Source organism: Carcharodon carcharias, chromosome 17, assembly GCF_017639515.1.
Source record: "Carcharodon carcharias isolate sCarCar2 chromosome 17, sCarCar2.pri, whole genome shotgun sequence".
Classification (NCBI taxonomy): domain Eukaryota; kingdom Metazoa; phylum Chordata; class Chondrichthyes; order Lamniformes; family Lamnidae; genus Carcharodon; species Carcharodon carcharias.
This window is the reverse complement of record NC_054483.1, coordinates 14,092,332-14,112,555: the sequence shown is the minus strand read 5'-3', so window position 1 is coordinate 14,112,555 and position 20,224 is coordinate 14,092,332. Positions and strand designations below refer to the sequence as shown.

Genomic DNA, 20,224 nt, shown 5'->3' with positions numbered 1-20,224 from the left:
TTAGGCAATGACCAGATTATCTGCTTTAGTGGCATTGGTTGTGCAACAAGTATGGACCAGAACACTGGGGAGAACCCCCTATTCTTCTTTGAAATAGTACCAATGGATCTTGTACATTCTCCTGAGAGGACTGACAGGGCCTCAATTTAACTCAACTGGGAAAATGAAGAGCAAAAGTTTATAGTAATGAGCCAAGAATTGCTTTGGGCAAGGTGTAAATCCAGGTCACAGAGGTGAAGAGACTTTTGTGCTCTCACACTGCCCCCATAAAGTACATCATTGTTTACCATAACTTTCCAGAGTTGTACAAATGATATTATGTACCTTGTTACGTCTGTGCTTTCACCATCTTTGGTGTACATATTATTGTGGACTGAGCATTGTTTTCTACTCGGTATTTATTTTTTCATCCCCCTCACCTGTTCACGCCATAGATCACATTTCAGGAAGGTAAACTGATGGATAATCTTGGGACAAGACAATTGATGATTTACCAGGATTCCAATCCCTATTTTCCAAGAACATTCTATCGTGGATTGCCTCAATGGCATATATGTAAAAACCATTCAGGTGACTGCATCGCCAGTTCTTATTGATTTCAAATGAATAATGACAGCTGTGTCTGGCTGCTTTAAGAATAACATTTTACTCAGATTACACACATTAATTAGTAGGTGCATAGTCACTTGTCAAAGGGAATGGGGCCAAGGCAGAAGAATGGGGTTGAAGTACAGATCAGCCATGATCTAATTGAGCGGTGGGACAGCTTTGAGGGGCTGAATGGCCCACTCCTGTACCCATCTTCTCTAGCTAAGCAAAGCCAAGTTCTTGGAATTTCTAGCCTCTCTTCTGAAGTGACTGATTTTTGGTGGGGTGAACATCATGCTGGGATAGGATTCCACTGATGTCAGTCCTCCAGTAACCATTCTTCATGTGCAAACCCAGACAGGCTATCCAGTTATGTGGGAAATCACAGCTGAACTAGGATCATTTCCTTCTTCAAACTCCACACACACACAGACCTCCACAACACCACTGGCAGGAACAGGAATACTGCAGACGCTGGGCATTTGGAATATCAGCAGAAAATGCTGAAAATACTCAGCAGCTCAGGCAGAGTCTACCACAGATGCTGCCTGACCTGCTGAGTATTTCCAGCATTTTGTTTCTAAGTCAGCAGCAGGAACCTTACATCACTTTCTTCCCGAACTGGGATAGAGTTTGCTGCCATCCAATAGGCCTTTGCATCTCTGGCTTCAGAGATCAATTAACTCGCATGTCTGGAAATGCTGAACATCACTGGTATCAAATATTTCTCAGGTTTTAGTTTGAATTTCTGTTAAGTCAGAACAAAACAAATATCTGGACAGTTTGTGCCTAAAGAGAGTAAAGGGTAATTGAGAAAGCTATAGCAAATGTTGGTAGTAAAGGCTTCCAGTTCCCCTTGATCTTTCAAATTTCCTCCCTGGTTGCATGGGATGTCAATGTTGACAGCTTTTTAAAATTGGTTTGGGGAACATTTGAGAGTTAAGTTTTTGGTTTGACCTTTGTGGGGAAGTGTCTCACAGATCACGAGCCTGCTTGAGAAATTCAGGTGGACCATGAATGATCTTCTGACCAGCTTCGGAAATAGTAAGACTACATGTATGTTCAGCATTGGGCTCCATACTATAGGAACAATGTTGAAACTCAGGTCAGGCAGCATCTGTGGAGAAACAGTTAATATTTCAGGTCTTTCACCACAGCTAGCACGCTTCCTGGCATGAGGAATTAACGCCAGGATCCAAAATGCTGCCAGCACTCATGAATTAAGTGTAGTGACTTGGATAAAGCATCAAAAAGGCAAACAACACCACTGGAAACACACAGTGTGCAGTCAACATTTTCAGGACTGGAATCAACACCAGGGTATATTCTCTCAATTCATCACTACAATCAGGAGCCATAAATGTAAGATAGCCACCAATAAATCCAATAGGGACTTCAGGAGAAACTTTACCCAAAGAAAGATTAGAACGTAGTTTAGGTCAGTGGCTCAGATGTATTTAAGGGGAGGCTAGATAAGCAAGATGGAGAAATGATTAGAAGGATATGTGGATAGGCCGAGATGAAAATGGGTAGGAGGAGAGATGTGTGGAACATAAACACCAGCATGGAACAGTTGAGTCAAATGGCCTTTTCTGCGCTGTAGACTCAGTATAACTCGATGTGTTTTAGCATGTGCGTTGTCTCAGCAGTACTGTGATGATATCCTTACAGTGTGTCAAATGTTCAGTGGGTTGACCCTTTGAAGTCTGTGTCAGATTCTCACTCAAATCTGATGGTTCTACTTGACAGTTGCTTTGATTTCTTACAGTTTAATTTGTTTTGCATGGAATGGCAACAAGCAGATAGGCACCTGTGGCTTGCATTGTTGTAATCTTGCCATATGAGGCAGTCATAGGCTGAATGCAAGACCCTTCCACATGTTTCCTGGGCAGCAGCTGGGAAAGTCTTGCCACTTTTTCTCAGGCAAAAAATAATGGCAGTCCTGAAGAGAGTGTGCATGCATACAATTTTCTTAAAATACAAAGATGTGAAAGACCCTTGGTGATACATTTGGCAATGTACCACAATGAGATAGAGACAAGGGGATTTCAATATGGATTCCCCGTTCTAAGCTGAGTTTAATAAGCATGTTGGTGGGTAGTGGGCATACAACTGGTTGTCAGCACTCGCAAGCCACCCACTGACGACTATTGGTTAAGGTAGGACAGGATTGACCTCAGCTGAATGATCTGGTGACACTGCCTGTGCCCAAGTAAGATTGGCCATTGATAGTAATATGGCAGAGACCTGCCAGTTTGGGACTATTTGGACAAAGACAAGACAGAAAAGGATGGTGAATAAGCAAACCCCAGGCTGTTGCTGTGCAGAATACTAGTTCCAAACTATGCTTGTGTGGGTGAAAAGGCCAAGAGTGACTTATTTAAATGTTATATGAAGTGTCTCAGGTAAATAAAACATGATGGGTTTTGTGTTGCATTTTTCTCATTTTCTTTTCAAAACCCAACACATGTGGAAGAACAGAAAGAGCAATGTTCAATGCTGTTCAGTGTGAAACAGTTCTCACTGGTCATGAACTGCATGCAGCAGACTCATTCATCAAAAGTGCAGCCACTTGCTCGGATTCGATTTCGTTACACTGACTGTTAAGAAACTGCTGATTTAACCCCTTACCAGGCCCCATTCCAGGAACTGACAAGTTGCTAATGCAGAACTGGAGGAGGACTGGCTTCTCTTGAAGGTTGTACTCATTAGTCCCTCTGCTCCATCCCCTTGCTGAGAGCACAAGCTCATTCACTTGCATGTGCAACTCCACAGTTGATGATCAACTTGATTTGACTTGGCTCCCAGCCCAGCTAGAATCTGCTCTCACCCCACCTTCAGCAGTTTCTTAATAGTCAGTGTAACAAAATTGCTCCTTCTGTTCTTCCACACGTGTTGGGTTTTGAAAAGATTTGAGGTTACTATCAGATCAGCCATGATCTTATTAAATGGTGGAGCAGGCTCGAGGGTCCTGAAAGGCCTCATCCTGCTCCTTGTTCATATGTTTGTACCATCACCCATTGCCCTGATTTTCAGTCACTTCTCCTAACTGCTTTTCCATGGTCCAGCATCCAATTCCTTTTCTTATTTTTTTGTAATCTTTTGTGGAATCTTGTACCTTTAAAAGTGCTGTATAAATCTTTGTGGTCACCACTTTGGCTCATATGGTAGATATCTGTACATCCTTTCAGGAGGAAAAGGGGAGAAAACTGAGTGATGAGTGAAAAAAAATCACAAGTTAAACTTGAATTAATATTCAACTTCTCAAATCTGTCCCCATCTTGGGCACAAGTTTGTCTGTCTTTCAGAGTGGATGGGTTTTGAAGCCATGGACTCTTGCAGGGAAAATTGATGATAGAATTCGGGACAGTGCGAGGAGTTAACAAGCACTATCTGCAGAATCCTCACTGTCAGTAAATAAAGGGAAGCATGGCCAAAATAAATGGCAATTTGCCTGACACACTCTGCTCCCAAGCTGTTAAAATCACACTTTAATAAGCTTCAGTCTTTGAGAGTCTGTCAAACAGGAGTGGTTTATGTTTGGACAGATGTGATTCCTGCTGCAGCATTTTAATTGAAATGACACTTCTGATCACTGTATATAAACATTCAGCTCTGTTAAATGCCATTTTAAATGCCAAAAATACTATTCAGGAATCTCTTGCCAGTTCATTAGTTTTAAAAACCATTTAGACTTAAAAAAAGATAAAGAAACCTATCATTTAGGCCCATGTTATTTTTTGTAATATATTAGTCTGAATGACAGAGGAATGGAAGGAGACCATCCAGCCCCTCGAGCCTGTTCTGCCATTCCATGAAGCCATATCTAATCTTTGACCTTTTTCCCATATCACTTCATGCTTTTGGCTAACAAACATCTCTGTTATGGGTTGACAAATCTGCCAAGCATGTCAGAGATTTAACAAATTGCATAGATTATTTTCTGATTGTCTAAAGTTGTCACTGCTAGAGGTTTATACATTTGAGCAGATATTACATTGCAATTGTTGTTTCTATCTTTGAAGTTAGAACAGCATGACTGAAAGATAACAGGGGTTTTGACCTTGGGTGGTATTTTAAAGTGGGCGAGATCAATATAGCTACTCAATGGAAATGAAAATCGCATGTGGTGTGTAACAAACAGCTGAATTGATATTGCCCACTTCACATTACCCACAGTGAGGAATCTCATGTACAAGGTCGCCGATATTTGAAGGGCAGTTTCTGAGTCAGTGAGCTTTGCCCCCAGGAATCAGGCACAACAGGCCTACAATTTCCCACCATGTGCTTTCTGCAGGCAAAGCTCCAGGTTATCAACTCAAATTTCAAAAAATTGGAGGTTTGGTGCACACTATGAGAGGAAAATAATCTTTCTTTCCTTCTATCTTTCTTCCTGAAAACAAGCTTGATATGTGCACACAGTTCCTATCTAGTATGAACATTCGGCAATATTCTTATCAGTTCAACTGCTGTGTTTTTGTCTTTTCTAATTTGGTACTTGATCCTTCCTGAATTCATATTGCACCAAAGATAAAATCTGCCCAATCATGTTGCAAAACAACCTTTCCAATTCATTATCAACAAATAGAATTTCTGTATGATATAGCTTCTGCGACAGAGTGCACAGTGATCCTATATAAAGACCAAGTGCATATTAATATTAAATTAAATAACTCTCAGAAAAACATGAACATACTGATAAGCTTCTCAATTCCCCCAACCCCCTTCCCAAACTTACAAAATCAACAGCTTTTACCCCACATTCCTTCTTAGGCGATGACAGGTGCATGGGAACCCCATCATCTCCAATTCACACACCATCCTGACTTGGAATTATAATGCCATTCCTTCACTGTCGTTGGGTCAAAATCCTCCATCTCACTCCCTAAAAGCACTGTGGGAATACCTTCACCACATGGACTGCAGCAGTTCAAGAAAGCAGCTCACCGCCATCTTCTCTAGGGCAACAGTGCCCACACCCGGAGAATGAAATAAATGAATCAAAACTACATGCCCACCAGCAGCCCTCTACACTAAGCATGTGCAAAGGATCAAAGGTGTTTACATGCCAACTGTTTCCATTACCTCTTGCTGCTCCCCTGTTTTCCCCATTCCCATGGCTTTCCATTAAGACGAGGGCCTGGTTCCATTGTGAAAGACAGCTGGATGAAAAGACAGCAATGGAAAATTCCTAAAGAATGGTTGCCTAGAGATTTCTAGAGGCAGAAGCTGTGGGAGAGTAAAGGAGATGCACAGTACAAGATAGAAACATTAGACACAGGAAGAGAATAACAGCAAGGAGAAAAGTTGACAGTGAGGAAGCTCAGATCACCTCTATCAATCACTTGATGCAACCAGAAATCCCATAAAACTTTCAAAGCAGATGTATGAGCTGCAGGAGTAAATGCTTTCTTGATCCCCCTATCATCCATCATTTAGAAAGCTACATGAATGGAACTTGCCTCAGCTTTGCAAGCTCAAAGCCAATCCCTCAGTGCTCCTGGTTCCCACACCTGCCTGAGGAGAAATGAAGGACATTCTCAGTAGTTAGCCATGTGTCAGTTTGACTCAGTTGGGAGCACACTTGTGTCCAAGTCAGCTCCTTCTAAGTTTAAACCCCACTTCAAGACTACAGCACTTTACTCCTTGCTGAAGGTGTGCCGTATTCTGAGGCATTAACCAAGGCCCCAACCAAAGCCCCACTGCCTATTCAAGTGGTTGGCAAAGATCCTGTGGCATGTTGCGAACAAAAGCAGGGAGTCTCCTGGAACTCCTGGTCACATTCTCTTCCTCAATCACCACTAAACTGTTCATTCATTGCTGTGTGATGTAGTTGGCTGTGTCTGAAGTGGCTGCCATTTTTATCCATGTGACAGTCACTGAACGTCATACTAATTGATGAAATGCTTCTGCAGTTGTGTCCATGTAAAGCACTGTCTACCCTGCCCTAATGTACCTGCGATCAATGCTCAGTGAGATCTCACATTTAAAAATAATTCTCAGATATGGAAAGGTTCAACACACCCCCTCACAGTCTTTCAGAGTCTTAATGAAACCAGATTGCTGGCAACAAGGTAATACCCAGTGACACATTTAAGGAGCATATTTGAATAGCTGTACTGAGAAGCCAGCAGGTGAACTCCTGGGGTTGTGCTTCAGTCCATGTCAAAGTCTCCCAAAGATAGCGCAGTTCGACACACAGGCTCTTCCGCCAGGTGCATCAGGCTGCACCCAGACAAATACAAAAGAGGGAATCTTCTTTCATCTCAGCACTCCTGCAAAAGCCTGGGAAACTGCACAGCCGCAGCCCCTGAACTTCTGCCCATGTTAACGAGAGCCGAAATGGACAAACACCCTTTTATCTACCAGAAACATATGTCAACATAGTAGAGAATGCTGAAACTCATCCCACAACCCACCAGAAACAAAACTGAACTCTTTTTGGGGATTTTTCTACACATTTTCTCCTCAGTGCCAGCAATTAAGTTGACAGAATAAAAAAGCTATCCGGAAAAAGGTCAAACACAGGCCTGTTTGGGTCTGTTAATGGTGGATGCTACTTACCAAATTCGCTTGCACAGAGGTGATCCAGAATAATGTCTGTATTCATCTCATTGTCACAAGGTGGACACACTTCTGATGCTGCTGGAAAGAAGCAGGCAAACAAGGGGTGAGAAACAGCAGCGACTCTACTGCAGAGATAGTTGACAACAACAACAGAAACAATAACCTGCACTTAGTGTCATTACAGTTGGAAAATGTTCCTACACGCTTCACAGCAGTAGTAGCAGACAAATATTGACAATGAGTCAAAAAAAGGAGGGAATAAAAACTTGCTCAAAGAGGTATGATTCCAGATAGTGGAGAACAAGTTGTGAAGCAGCATAACATTCATGAAATTCTATAGACCAAGTGAACGATAACATTAAACCAAATCTCAAGTTGTTTTATTATTTGGCAAAGGGTTAACCCCATGCTAGTTTCCAGAGGTGCTCACTCCCTTTCTGGAGTTCTGAGTGTCAACACCTCATCAAATCTCCAGCTGCTACAGGTTAGCATGCTTTTTGAGCACAGAGGACTGCACTATGTTTAGCCTGTCCTGATCTCACCCGTCATGAACTTCCCAACAGGGATCACTAGATAATGACCAAGAATGCTAAGGCAATTCTAGTGACCCCTCTTCCATACTGCTCATGAACACGACCATCTAATACATACAGACAGGGATCTGGGATCTTCTTAGTATTTATGGTTTAGGACACCAGGGTGATACCTTTCTCTACCAGGCCAATAGAAATGATTGCATTTATGTAGCATCTTTAATGACCTTGGGACATCTCCAGCCAATGAAGTACTAGTGAAGACTAGTCACCATTGGTAAGTGTAGAAAATGCAGCAACCACTATATAGTCTGGTTTTATTGGCATTGATTGAGGGATAAATATTGGCCAAGATACCAGGAAAGCTCTTCTGCGACGAGGGTGGGGGGGGGGGGTGGGGGGGTGGGGAAATGAGGCCTTGGTTTAACATTTAATGCAAAACATAATACCTCCAATGGTTTCCCGGCACTGCACAAGAGAGTCAGTCTAGGTTTTGCCCCTATGGTGGGATTTGAACCCACGCATATTTCCGATTCAGAGGCAAGAATGCTAACTCACTGAACCACATTTCCCTGCTACACACAGAGAAGCAAATTGGGTTAAGTTAAGTGCCCAACATCCAGACTTGGCTCAGACTCAGTGGAACCACACTGTTTGACTGGTGTGACAAGTTGTATACACAGGTGGCTCATGCAAGACACTGTGTAATGGTTCCATCAGCTGGAGTGTAGTGAAAGATCGATTGTGCTGCAGTGCTGGATTGCAGTTTTCCTGACAGACACCGCTCAGAGCTATTTACGTCACATGCTGATTCAGCAGACCCCAGCCTCTTACTGCACACTGTTATTTATTTTACTTGTCATGCACAATTTCACCGTGAAGAAAGCAAAACTTGCTTCAACGTTCCCTGCCCCCTCCCCCCATTCCACCCTCAGGGTGATTTGTATAATACTTTTGTCAACTGGCAGAAAAGGCTTTTTTTTTCCCAAAAGAAAAAACAACTTTGGTTTTTCCCAGAATAAGCTTACTTTCTTTTTTCTATGTACGATGAAGAAAATTTCAAATCAGAATGTTCAAAGGACCATTTCAACATGGCTGAACGGGTGGACTTGGGTACAGATGGAAGGTCAATGGGCTAAAAAATTTAAAGCGTTTTGGGAAGATGTCTCCAACTAGTCCATTTCAGGTTTTACTCACGTGGGTTAAGTAGCCAACCCACTTCCAGGAGGCAGGTTGGCATTTTCAAGTACATCGATGAGGCTGGTAGCCTCGGATTTAACCTGCTTTGCACTTTATAAAAGACCCAGACTGGGTACCCAGCTAACTCAGCAGAGGGCAGGCATCAGTGTTGTGCTGGGTGCTACCTTCACACTCTTGCAGCAGCAGCGAGCTTATTGTCAATATTGTTAATATGAATTTGTTTCCTATAAAATTGGAAGAAGTTGATGTCAATCCTTCACCATCAGGAAAATCAAAACTAGAAATTTTCATCTAGATTTATGGAAAAACCAAACATGAGTAACCAGTCCTTCACTCTCCTTGTCTTTTCTTTCCCAACCCGCCCCCAGACCACCCAACCAAATTTTCGTGTGTTTGCAATCAGTGAAGTGGTTTTTACTCGAGTTCAATTTGGAAGCAGATCCAAGCCAGCAACTGGATGACCTCAGTAAACATTTGAGAAGAATCCGAATTACCTATTTGCTTCCTAGGTTTATCTGAAAAGGGCAGTGGGTACTCTGAGCTATTTAATCAGATTTGGATTTCTCTTACCCAGCAAGAAAATTGCTGGAACCACTCGCAGCACCCATGACCAGGACAAAGAGGTTAATGCCTTGGGCATGCAACCTTTGCTCACTTGGCTCTCTTTTGTTGTGTGGTTTGGCCTTTATTTTAAAGGGAGAAGATGTCCATTGTGGCAAGGTGCAGCAAGGTGCTCATGAATGGGGAATTGCAAAGATAATGTCCTGCGTTGTAACCCAGGTCAGCAGATAAAGGGCTGCTGCCCTTTCCATTGGTTCCCTATTAAATAAAGCCTTTGCAAGGATTTCCCTTGGGTTGTCATTGCTGATTATTGTTTCAGCCATGGCTCAGTTGGTAGCATACTCCACTCTGAGTCACAAGGTTCTGACTTCAATCCCACTCCAAGACTTAACAAAAGTCTTGGCTGACACTCGAGATTCACACAAAGCCCTGACTGCCACCAGCGTGACCTTTCACTCCTTCAGTCTGGGCTGAATTTGAACCCAGCTTCCCATCTGCCGCCCTCACCTCAGCTACTCCTTTGAATCAGCTCAGCTTCTAGGACCATCAGCGAAAAAAGCCCATTTCCAGAAGAGGTGTGGAATCTCCATGTTCTGGCAGCCAAGAATAGCTGTGCCGTCACAAACTTCTGTTCAAAAGGCTTTTCACAACAAGCATGGGCAAATCCAACCTATGCCAATTACTCGGTCTACTCTCGATCAAACTGATGGAAGTTGTCATCGATAGTGCTGTCCAGCGGCACTTACTCAGTAAGAACCTGTTCACTGGCGCTCAGTTAGTTTCTGTTGGGGCCACTCAGCTCCAGACCTCATTAAGGTCTTAGTCCAAACATGGACAAAAAGCTGACCTCCAGAGGTGAAGCAAGACTGATTGTCCTCGACATCGTGGCAACATTTGGCTGAGTGTGGCATCAATGAACCCTAGAAAAACTGGAGTCAATGGGAATTAGGGGGAAACCTCTCCACTGGTTGGAGTCATACCTAGCACAAAGGAAGATGGTTGTAGTTGTTGGAGATCAGTCATCTCAGCTCCAGGCCATCACTGCAGGACTTCCTCAGCGTAGTGTCCTAGGCCCTGTCTTCAACTGCTTCAGGGACTTGCCTCGATAAAGGCCAGAAGTGAGGATGTTCACTGATGATTGCACAATGTTCAACCCATTTGCAATGCTCATTTGCGAGTCCTCAGATACTGAGACAGTCCTGGCCCATATGCAGCAAGACCTGGACAATATCCAGGCTTGGGCTGACAAGGGACAAGTAACATTCGAGCCACAGAAGAAGTGGCAATGACCATCTCCAACAAGAGAGAATCCAACCATCTCCCCTTGACATTCAATGGCATTACCATTGCTGAATCCCCCACTATCAACATCCTGGGGGTTACCATTGACCAGAAACTGAACTGGACCATCCATATACACACAAGAGCAGGTCAGAGGCTGGGAATTCGGTGGTGAATAACACACCTCATCATTCGCCAAAGCCAATCCATCATCTATAGGGCATAAGTCAGGAATGTGATGGAATACTCACCACTTTCCTGGATGAGTGCAGTTCCCACATCACAAGAAGCTTGATACCGTCCAGGACAAAGCAGCCCACTTGATTGGTAACCCATCCACCACCTTCAACGTCCATTCCCTCCATCACTGACACACAGTAGCAGCAGTGTGTACCATCTACAAGATGCACTGCAGCAAATCACCAAGGCTCCTCTGACAGCACCTTCCAAACCCATGACCACTACTCTCTAGAAGGACAAGCACATTAGGTTCATGGGAACACCACCAGCTCCAAGATCCCCTCCAAGCCATTCACCATCCTGACTTGGAAATATATCGTTGTTCATTCACCATCACTGGGTCAAAATCCTGGAACTCCCTCCCTAACAGCACTGTGAGTGTATCTACACCACATGGACTGCAGCGGTTCAAGAAGGCAGCTCATCACCACCTTGTCAAGGGCAATTAGGGATGGGCAATAAATGCTGGCATAGCCAGCAATGCCCACATCCCATGAAAGAATAAAATAAAGGATGCATTTATGTAGAGCCTTATTCTATCTCTCAGAAACACCTCAAATGCTTTCAGTTTAGATAAATGCCTTTGATGTGCTGTGATCATCTGCTTTTGTTGCTGCAGGCAGTTTCAACCATGGAAATACGAGTCACAACCATTTGCGGTCAAATCTCTCAATTTCAAATATACATTTTTCGATTTTTTTTGCTGAAAGTCCAATGCAGTACTAAGGAAAGGCTGCACTGTCAGGTGTGCCCTTTTTCAGGTGAAGTGTTAAACCAAGGCCTTGTTTGCTTTCTCATAAGGACATCTATTATCCCATTGCATTTCTTGATAATGTGGATAATTCTGTCTGGTGTCCTAGCCAAGATTTAATCCATTGAACAACAGCTGAACCAGATGATGATCATTTATTTTACTGCTGTTTGTGGGTGCTTGCGGTGCACAATTTTAATATTTCTTCAGGATGTCTGAACTCATCCAAGTTCACATTTCTTGCTCTGTGAAATTAGACAGTTCCTGAGAGGGGGTGATCTAGAGTTATGCCATTAAGGGATGAAATCAGGAAGCACTGTGTCTCTAACAGAATTGGAAATCAAGAACGCCCTGCAACCCCCCCACCCCCACCCCCCAACCGACAGCCAACCTTTATCAAAAGGATACCGAAATTTGTCAAATTAAAAGTGAGATTTTTGTTAGCAAGTGTACTAACATGTGAGATCCTGCTCTGTGCAAATTGTCTGCCACATTTACACACATAACTGTGACTATTTAACCAGCTGTGGAATTCTGTGGGGCATACAGAAGACGTGAAAGATGCTATGTAAATGCAGGCTGCTTTCTTTTACCTCACACTCCATTAGATCATACAATACAGCATCGGCCCCTGTACGAAACAACAAGTCCCATAGTGCAATCTGGTTTTATAAAATGAAAGGCTGCACCATCTGCTGGCAAGTGTATATGAATGGGAGGAGGTACAGTAAACCCCAAGCTATACAAAAAAAAATCACATGATCAGCATTGTCTCTGTGCATATTAAAAGCAGCTTCACATTCCCTTATTGATAGGTTTATGTCATTTTTTTCCAGTTTACAAAAGTCACCTGAAAAACTGCATTGCATTACATATGTGCAGCACACTTTGCCAGCTATGGAGCAGCTTTCAAATATGGAGACTGCAATTGTAGATGGCAAGGTGAGACTTTCTTCCAATACAGCAGTGACTACATGTCAGAAGCACTTAATTAGCTGTAAAGCGCTTTGGGATGTCCTGAGATTACTAAAGGAGTTGTACATACTTAAGATTTTCAAGGAGTTCAAAGGCCATTTCACACATAGTCAAGTTACAAAGCAAAGATATTAAATCTAAAAACAACGAGCTGTGACCAAGCTTTAATCCAATTGAGGCATTCAAAAGGTCATCATAATCCACAAGTGTGTAGCATGAGCGGTTGGTAATAAGTATTTGAACCTGGAGATCAGATTGCTCACTTGACATCTCCTCCCCAGTATCTGCTTTATTACATACTCATTCACAGCTCAGATGGTGGGTTTGTTTCTATGCAAGTGGTGGACTATAGCGCAGACCCCAACAGTTTATATCATTAATGCTGGGTGACATTGATCCGGTGTAATAGGCGCAATATCATTTACCATAAACTTATCAAAACAATCTGTGAAGCGAAGGTGCGTGTCAATTATTTGTGCATGCTTTAAGTTCCAATTTAATTCCATTATAGGAGAGGAGTTCCCCTTGAAAAATTAACTTCAGATAATGTTTTATCCTTGTGATACGAGGCTGTGTCGGTATTTAAATACCAACCTCATTTCCCATCCACTCACTTGCATATTTTGCTCATTACAGCAATCCATCCCTATACTACAACTCGTTAAATGTCATCCACATGAGTTTGCTTTGTACACTACAAGAAACAGATGGTTACCATTGGTTTACATAGACACACACTATGCCGCACAACTTATAAGCACAACTCCCCAGTGTATTTTTGTGTCCCAGTACAAGCACCATCTGTGGCTCATGCAAGTGAGGAAGACTGGAGGTCAGGCAGAGGAGTGAATTTTTTAGATAAAATCCTGGAGTTTCAATGACTCCACCAGTCATCATTCTTGCTGAGTCCATGATTTCAGGAATTGAAATCCTGTTTCAGGGGCTTCGTAGGTTGTTGGTTATAAAGTGCATCAGCACAAAAAGGTTCCCAATGGCCTTAGGAATGTTTGTTGCTGCATTTGAGCAATAGCAGCCATCAGAAGGGGTGTACTGTTTGCCTCCCTTTATATAAGAATCAGACAGCACAGAAGGTGGTCATTTGGCCCCAAGACCTGTCCAATTAGTCCCACTCCCTTATTCTTTCCCCACATCCATGCAACTTTTCCCCCCGTCACATATTTACTCAATTCTGTTTTCAAGGTTACCACTGAAACGGTTTCTGCTACCCTTTCAGGCAAAGCATTCTAGATCCTAACTTGCTTTGTACAAAAAAATGTTCACTTCATCTCATATCAGAGTTTGGGAAGGGGTTAATACTACACTGAGACTCGTGTTGGAATTAATACCAATGCCAAGCTAGGGAATGTAAGCCTTGACTCTTATAGCATTGCTGCCTCTGAATAAGAAAAGTAGAGGTTTAAATCCCACTTCATAGTCCATGGAGCCCATAATGCAGGCTGCCACGTCAGTGCAATGGGACAAAGTGCTGAAGTCATTGGTGCCATCTTCCAGTTAAGGCGTAAAACTGAATCCTCTCAAATGAGCAAGGTGGGTGGGTGGGCGTGGAGTTCAGTGGTGGTGAAAGAGGGGAGGGTACAGAGTCAATACTCCTGCTCCTTTTTGCCCATGAACAGTTCTGGAAAGGCGCTTCATCTTCTCAGTGAAGCTGTCCTCATTGTTTGATTTCCAGAGGCCTGGGAAACCCAAACAACTATTGTTAAACCTACAGGTTAACCTCGAGACTGTCAGCCTCAATAAAAGTGTTTAAATTGCCAACCCACCTCCTGGGAGTGGGTTGATTACCCATCCGTTGACCCATCTCCGTTAAACTCCAAAGTGAGTGCACTGCACAAGCTTGGGTTCGGTCTAAGGCATCTGTTTGTGTGTGTTAAAATTCAGCGTGTTGTTTCCCACCTTAATGCAACTTTCAACGCTCTGACACCAATGATGAGACACTTTCTTCACTAGGTCGATGAACTGTTGGATTAGCCGCCTTCAGTACAATGTCATCAAGTGCATGGTGCTTATTCTGCATATCAGCGGGCTTTCTAACTGGACCTTGAAGGAGCCCATGGGAAACTGATAAATATAAACTGACAAGTGATGCTCAGAGGTGATTAGAGTATCGCACTCAATGGGATAAACTTGAAAGTTAAAAGATTAGCATAGTTTCACGAAGAGTAAGAGGAGCCTTGGGAGAAAGGTGTGTGTAAAGATACATTATGCACTTGACACTCATTAGCTCTTCAGCAGTTGTACACACAAATAACAATCCTTGTCCAAGGAATATCATCAGTACGGGCTCTCAGCTATATTGGAGGACAGTTAAAATTTAATACTGCACTGGCAAAAGTAATTAGGAAAGATTGTGTCAGAGCAGACAACACAGAGCTGTCCCAGACTGTGTCCTGGTGTCTCCAAAACAGACTTTACAACAAAGGGAACTCAGCTGATGGGAACACTGCACTATAGACTGGTGATAGCACCTGAAGTTCAGCTGCTTCTGTTGATGATTTATTAATACCAGGGGTGTGACAATTAACTTGCATTTAAATCGCGTGTCTTTAACACTGTCAACCATGCAACAAGGAATTCTCTTCTCTCCCTCCCTCCCTCTTCTCGCCCCCTGTTTCTGCCCTCTTATCCTTCTTTCTTTCTCTCTCTGTCCTCTTATGTGGGGAGGGGGAAGGGCAGTTTGTGTGTTTCGGCTTGTTTTAAATGAAGAGCCAAACAGCAACCTTCCTCTGTGCTGTAAACCTCTTTGATCCCAAGGTTCTAGATATTCCACCTCAATAGATACTATCTGCCAACCCTCAACAGAAGAGCTCATCTCACTCTCTCTTGGCACCCCCCACCCCCACCCCCACCCAAAGCCCAACATAGCAACATAGTAGCATTTGGAACAGAGTGGGTCATTCAGTCCCTTAAGCTGGCTTTACCATTCAATTCGACCATGGCTGATCCGCTCCATCTTCTGACCTTTGTTCCATATCCTTAAATACTATAAACTAACAAAAATCTATCCGTCTCAGTTTGGAAAGCTCTAATTGTTCCAACATCCAGAACATGTGAAAAAATGCTTCCCGATCTGCCTCTTACATTTGCATCTGTTCATCTCTTTTCACATGCCTTCACAATTACACCCTCTTTCACAACTCCTCCAAACAAGCAGACCACAGCCAAGAAATTCTATTATAAAAATAAAATAGGACCAATATTTTTCATTTTCTAATCAGCTTGTCTTTCTTATTTTAATTTGTAGCTCTAATCACTCAAGTTTCTACATTTCTACAGCTGCTTTTATTCCAAACCACACACTTGTCATTGAGAAATGAGACTGTTTTATATACCTCAAGGCAGGTCACTTGATGAACAGAACATGCACTCACTGCACTGTGATTAAAACCAGAGCCCTAATACTTCTGTGGCCCTGCTCTAAGACTCAGCTTTCTCCATAAAAATTGAACATAATTATTTCCCCCATCACCCCACCCTCCCCCCCAAACCCACTTTATAGGTCATTTGGAAATTACAAAAAGGAATATACAAAGTCTTCACTACTGACAGTGAAACATAAGAACGTCATGGAATAAAAAGGCGTTGCGTGTGTTGGTCTGTCCATGTGTACGTTGGTCTGTCCATGTGTATGTTTGCTCTTTTCCTGTTTGTATATGTAATCTGTATTAATTGTATATGTCAGCATGTAGGGACATCTGTCTAAAATGTACATGTGAACAATGTATAAATGAGTGTCCATGTGCTACATGTCTGCACACACATATTTATGCATTTGTGCATCAACTGTGCTATCCTGATCAGGTAAAGAGGCTCACAAAACAACTGAATGAGGTTATAAGCTGGAAGGTGCAATTCATTCACCTTGTTTCATTTAAAATATGCATTCACTGCTTGAAAAAAATTCTAACATTAATATTTCAAGAAGGTTGAAGTACAGAGACTGTATCCCAGAATCTAGTGATGCCCACCACCAGCAAGTGACAGCTGTAACAAGCTGAGCCTGCTTGTGGCTTTGCATTGAGATCTGGGCAGGTCTGCAAATGACCCAAGAAGATGACAGTCCCCTTTTATCTATTTTCAGGCATAACTCATGTCTTGTTAGGAAATCGCTGACAGTGCCCAGTGAGATTGATCTTGGACCACGAGTTTCTGACACACATTGTGCACAAGCAGCTTCCACCAAGTAAGCCAGCTGGACTGGGTCAGATCAAGTGTCAATAAGTAACAGGTGTCCAAAAAGAAACAGGACCACAGCCTTGGCCACTCCCCATAAATTGCAACCGGCGATTGTGCACGGAACTCACAGTCAGAAACTAACTTTTCTGTGGTTGCAACTGAGAAAGTTAAAAGCAAGAAAACCTCAGTAGCTCAGTTATTAACTGCTCTATCCAGTGTGAAACTGTCTCTTACAGTTTAGGAAGAGCCAAAGTTTGCTCCATGGTCTATGTGGAGCTGGCTGATCTCATCAGGAATGGAGCAATACCCACAGGCTGTTGAGAGGTAAAGTAGTCAAAATGATCCCCTCTTCTAATTGCTGTTTGATAATCACTCCTTGAATATAACGTGCGTGTATGAAGCAAAGACATGACTGGATTGAGATGGCCCATACAGTCAAATATTTGCTGATCTCAAAGCCATTGGGGTGAGATGAATAAGAGTGTCTATGCAACGGTAACCTAACATGATTCTACACATTTGCAAAGGGGCATGGCGAATGCCAGCAAAGTGAAAAAATGCAACAACTCCACAGAAGTTTCTTCTTTTGTGACGTAGGAGGGAATTTTAACTGCATACAACAGATGGGTTTGGGTCAAGAGGGAGCTTCAAGTTTAAAAATGCATTGTGCTAGAAACTGGACATAGCCCACAAAACTGGCTACAACTCAGGATAAATTAGTTCTCACTGAGTTAGCTCCAAAAATTAATCTTTAGGGTGCAAGGACACTAATAAATGTGTTTTAAAAGGTTTATGTACTTTTCTTAAATTTACAAGAAACTAACTGTACTCCATTTTAATGAGTAAACAGTTTTGTGTACATTTCAGAAGGCATTTTCAGCAGTTTAAAATCAGATTACTTGCAGGTAGCTGATTTGTACTGCAACTTAAAATGCTTATTTTTGTGACAAACCCATTTTCAACTGTATGAATTGAACTTCGCTAGGTTGCTACTCAATATCAAGAGTTACTTAACATAGCCTGAATGCTTTAGTTCATAGCAGATTTTCCAGTCGGTAATATGCAAATAATGAACAGAAATTCTGTCGACAAAACACTTCACCAAATGAGCACAATTTGTGCTCATTTCACCAACTGCACTCAATTCGGAAACTCCATCTAACTATTCATTTCGTTAATGTCTATGGAAGTTTGTTCTGTGAAGGAAGCAGCAATGAAGGCACTGTTTATTTTACAGCTATCACTCCTATTCACAGACCCAAATGCTAATCTGTTAATAATTACTCATCAGTGTTTCATAATTTGGCCAAGATAAACATTAAGCTTGCAGACTTGCTAAACAGTTCAGGCTGTCACTTTGTGAGAAATATAAATATGATTCTTCTGACTGCATGACAATCTTGTCCCATTGCATTCTTCATCACCGTACACAATTTAGATTACATTTCATTTTGAAAAAAAATCTCTATAGATCTGCAAAGAGAATCTTTTGGTTAAATATAAATGTTACATTTAGACTGAACTAAATTCACATGATCAGGCCTAGACTTCAACTGTTTTCAGCCTGGCTCTAGCCCGTGGGTCACTTCTGGTGTTAAAAACCCTCACTGCTTAAATCCCAGTCTTCAGACTGCACAGTAAAATATAACAAACTGATGTACAGACCATTGTTATGCCAATGAAGTCCATGCAGTGTACAACTGACTAATATGGCAACTTGCCTTTATATAACAAAAATATTGACACATGAAGAGTGATTGGAACAAGTTTGGTGGATTTTAAAGAGCATCTTAAAAGGAGGAGAGGGAGGTAGCAAGGCAGAAATTCCAAAGCTTAGGCAGATGAAGGCACAGCTGCCCAAAGGCGGAATAGCCTACATACTTATTAGCAAATCTCAAAATGGGCATTTGGCTAGATATAATGTGATTGGCATCCAGATCCTCTATCCTTGCAAGAAACCAATGCCTTCAGGGGAGGGAAGAGAGATTTGAATTGAATACTAAGTACTGAACAGTAATTATTCAACAAATTTCATACAGAAGCTAAACAAAAACAACCATTTATTTGAATGTTTATTCAGGGTCAGATAAGCTAGTCTAAACTCCGTTCTATCAGTAGGCCATTTAACAAGGCCGATACAACAATTGTCCCTTCTAAGACACACATCACACACTTGCTGAAAATCTCGCAGAACGGAAGGACACTGTTCCCACTGCCCAGCAGGGGGACTGATTTTTAAGGCCAGCAACGTCCCATTGAACTTCAACAATGTGAATGACAATATACTATTCGCAGCCTTATCAGAACCTTTTCCTTTTACCAGTTTGCTTCCTTTTCTAACTGGAAGTTATAGATTGTTACTGGACGATCATTTCACAAGTATCGCTAACCTCCTGGTACCTCACTCCAATGGCCTGGGCAATGTCTTCAGGCTCTTCAACCGTGGCGCGGGGGGGTGGGGGGGGGGGGGGGGGGGGGTGGTGGTCGGTGGTGTGTGAGGGGTGTGGTGGAGGAGAGAGAGAAGAGCATGACCCTTGCCCAATGACTTAAGAATATGCATTTTCCTGCAGACAGGAACTGCCAATCTATCTCCCACACCTTTACCCAATGACATGCCCAGCGATTCATTTCAGGAAAATCAGTTCAACTTTGTTCATAATGAATGCACTTAATGTGCACCTCCTGTGAATGTGCCCCAGTGAAAGACTACAGAGGGAAATGTTACCAAGTACCACAGAAAGTACATATTGCCCGACCTGCGAGCTCAGTGCCGGATATGTAATAAAAAAAAGCACAAATTCGGACTTTGTACATGCAATCTAACAACCGCAAACAAGATCCTAATAAAAAAGCATTCTGTCATGATGCTGATTATCCGGTGCGATATCATCTTGCTTCGATCTCACAGAGTAACCGACAGGTACCTTCTCCCTTTGCAACAATAAATATCAAAGTGCCCTCCACAGAAAACTTAAAACCATGCAGACATCGCAAAGGCATGAGTAGAATCAAAAACTGCAGATGATTTAACTATAGCGTTCTAAATCCCTTTGATTAGATTACTTTGAACAAACTTCTGGATTATCTATTCATCTAACCATTGCCAACGCTACTTTTAGAGTTAGAGAGGGTCACTTTGACAAACTAGCGCGTTTAACTGGAGGGACACAAGTTCAGGGTTAGTTGAACCCTGCCCCAGAGACCTACATGGCGAGAATGTTTTGAGACAAGTGCGGAGTAAAAGTTTCCCGCAAGAACGGTCAGACTGGAAAAATGTTGCAGCGCGGGTATTTAACAGCTCTGTCCCTGACGTACCCTTGTCGCCAACCCATCA

General features: G+C 42.5%; 1 protein-coding gene across 2 annotated transcripts in view; it reads right to left on the bottom strand.

The window, feature by feature from the left end:
* LOC121290126 (secreted frizzled-related protein 1-like) overlaps nucleotides 1-20,224 on the bottom strand; it is a 98,848-nt gene that overhangs the window by 77,052 nt on the left and 1,572 nt on the right. The window contains exon 2 of one of the 2 annotated variants that reach the window (XM_041210324.1): nucleotides 7,153-7,233. In XM_041210324.1, the coding sequence (XP_041066258.1) occupies nucleotides 7,153-7,233 (81 nt within the window). The remainder of the gene's footprint in view (nucleotides 1-7,152; nucleotides 7,234-20,224) is intronic. The other variant, XM_041210325.1, reaches the window with a different exon arrangement.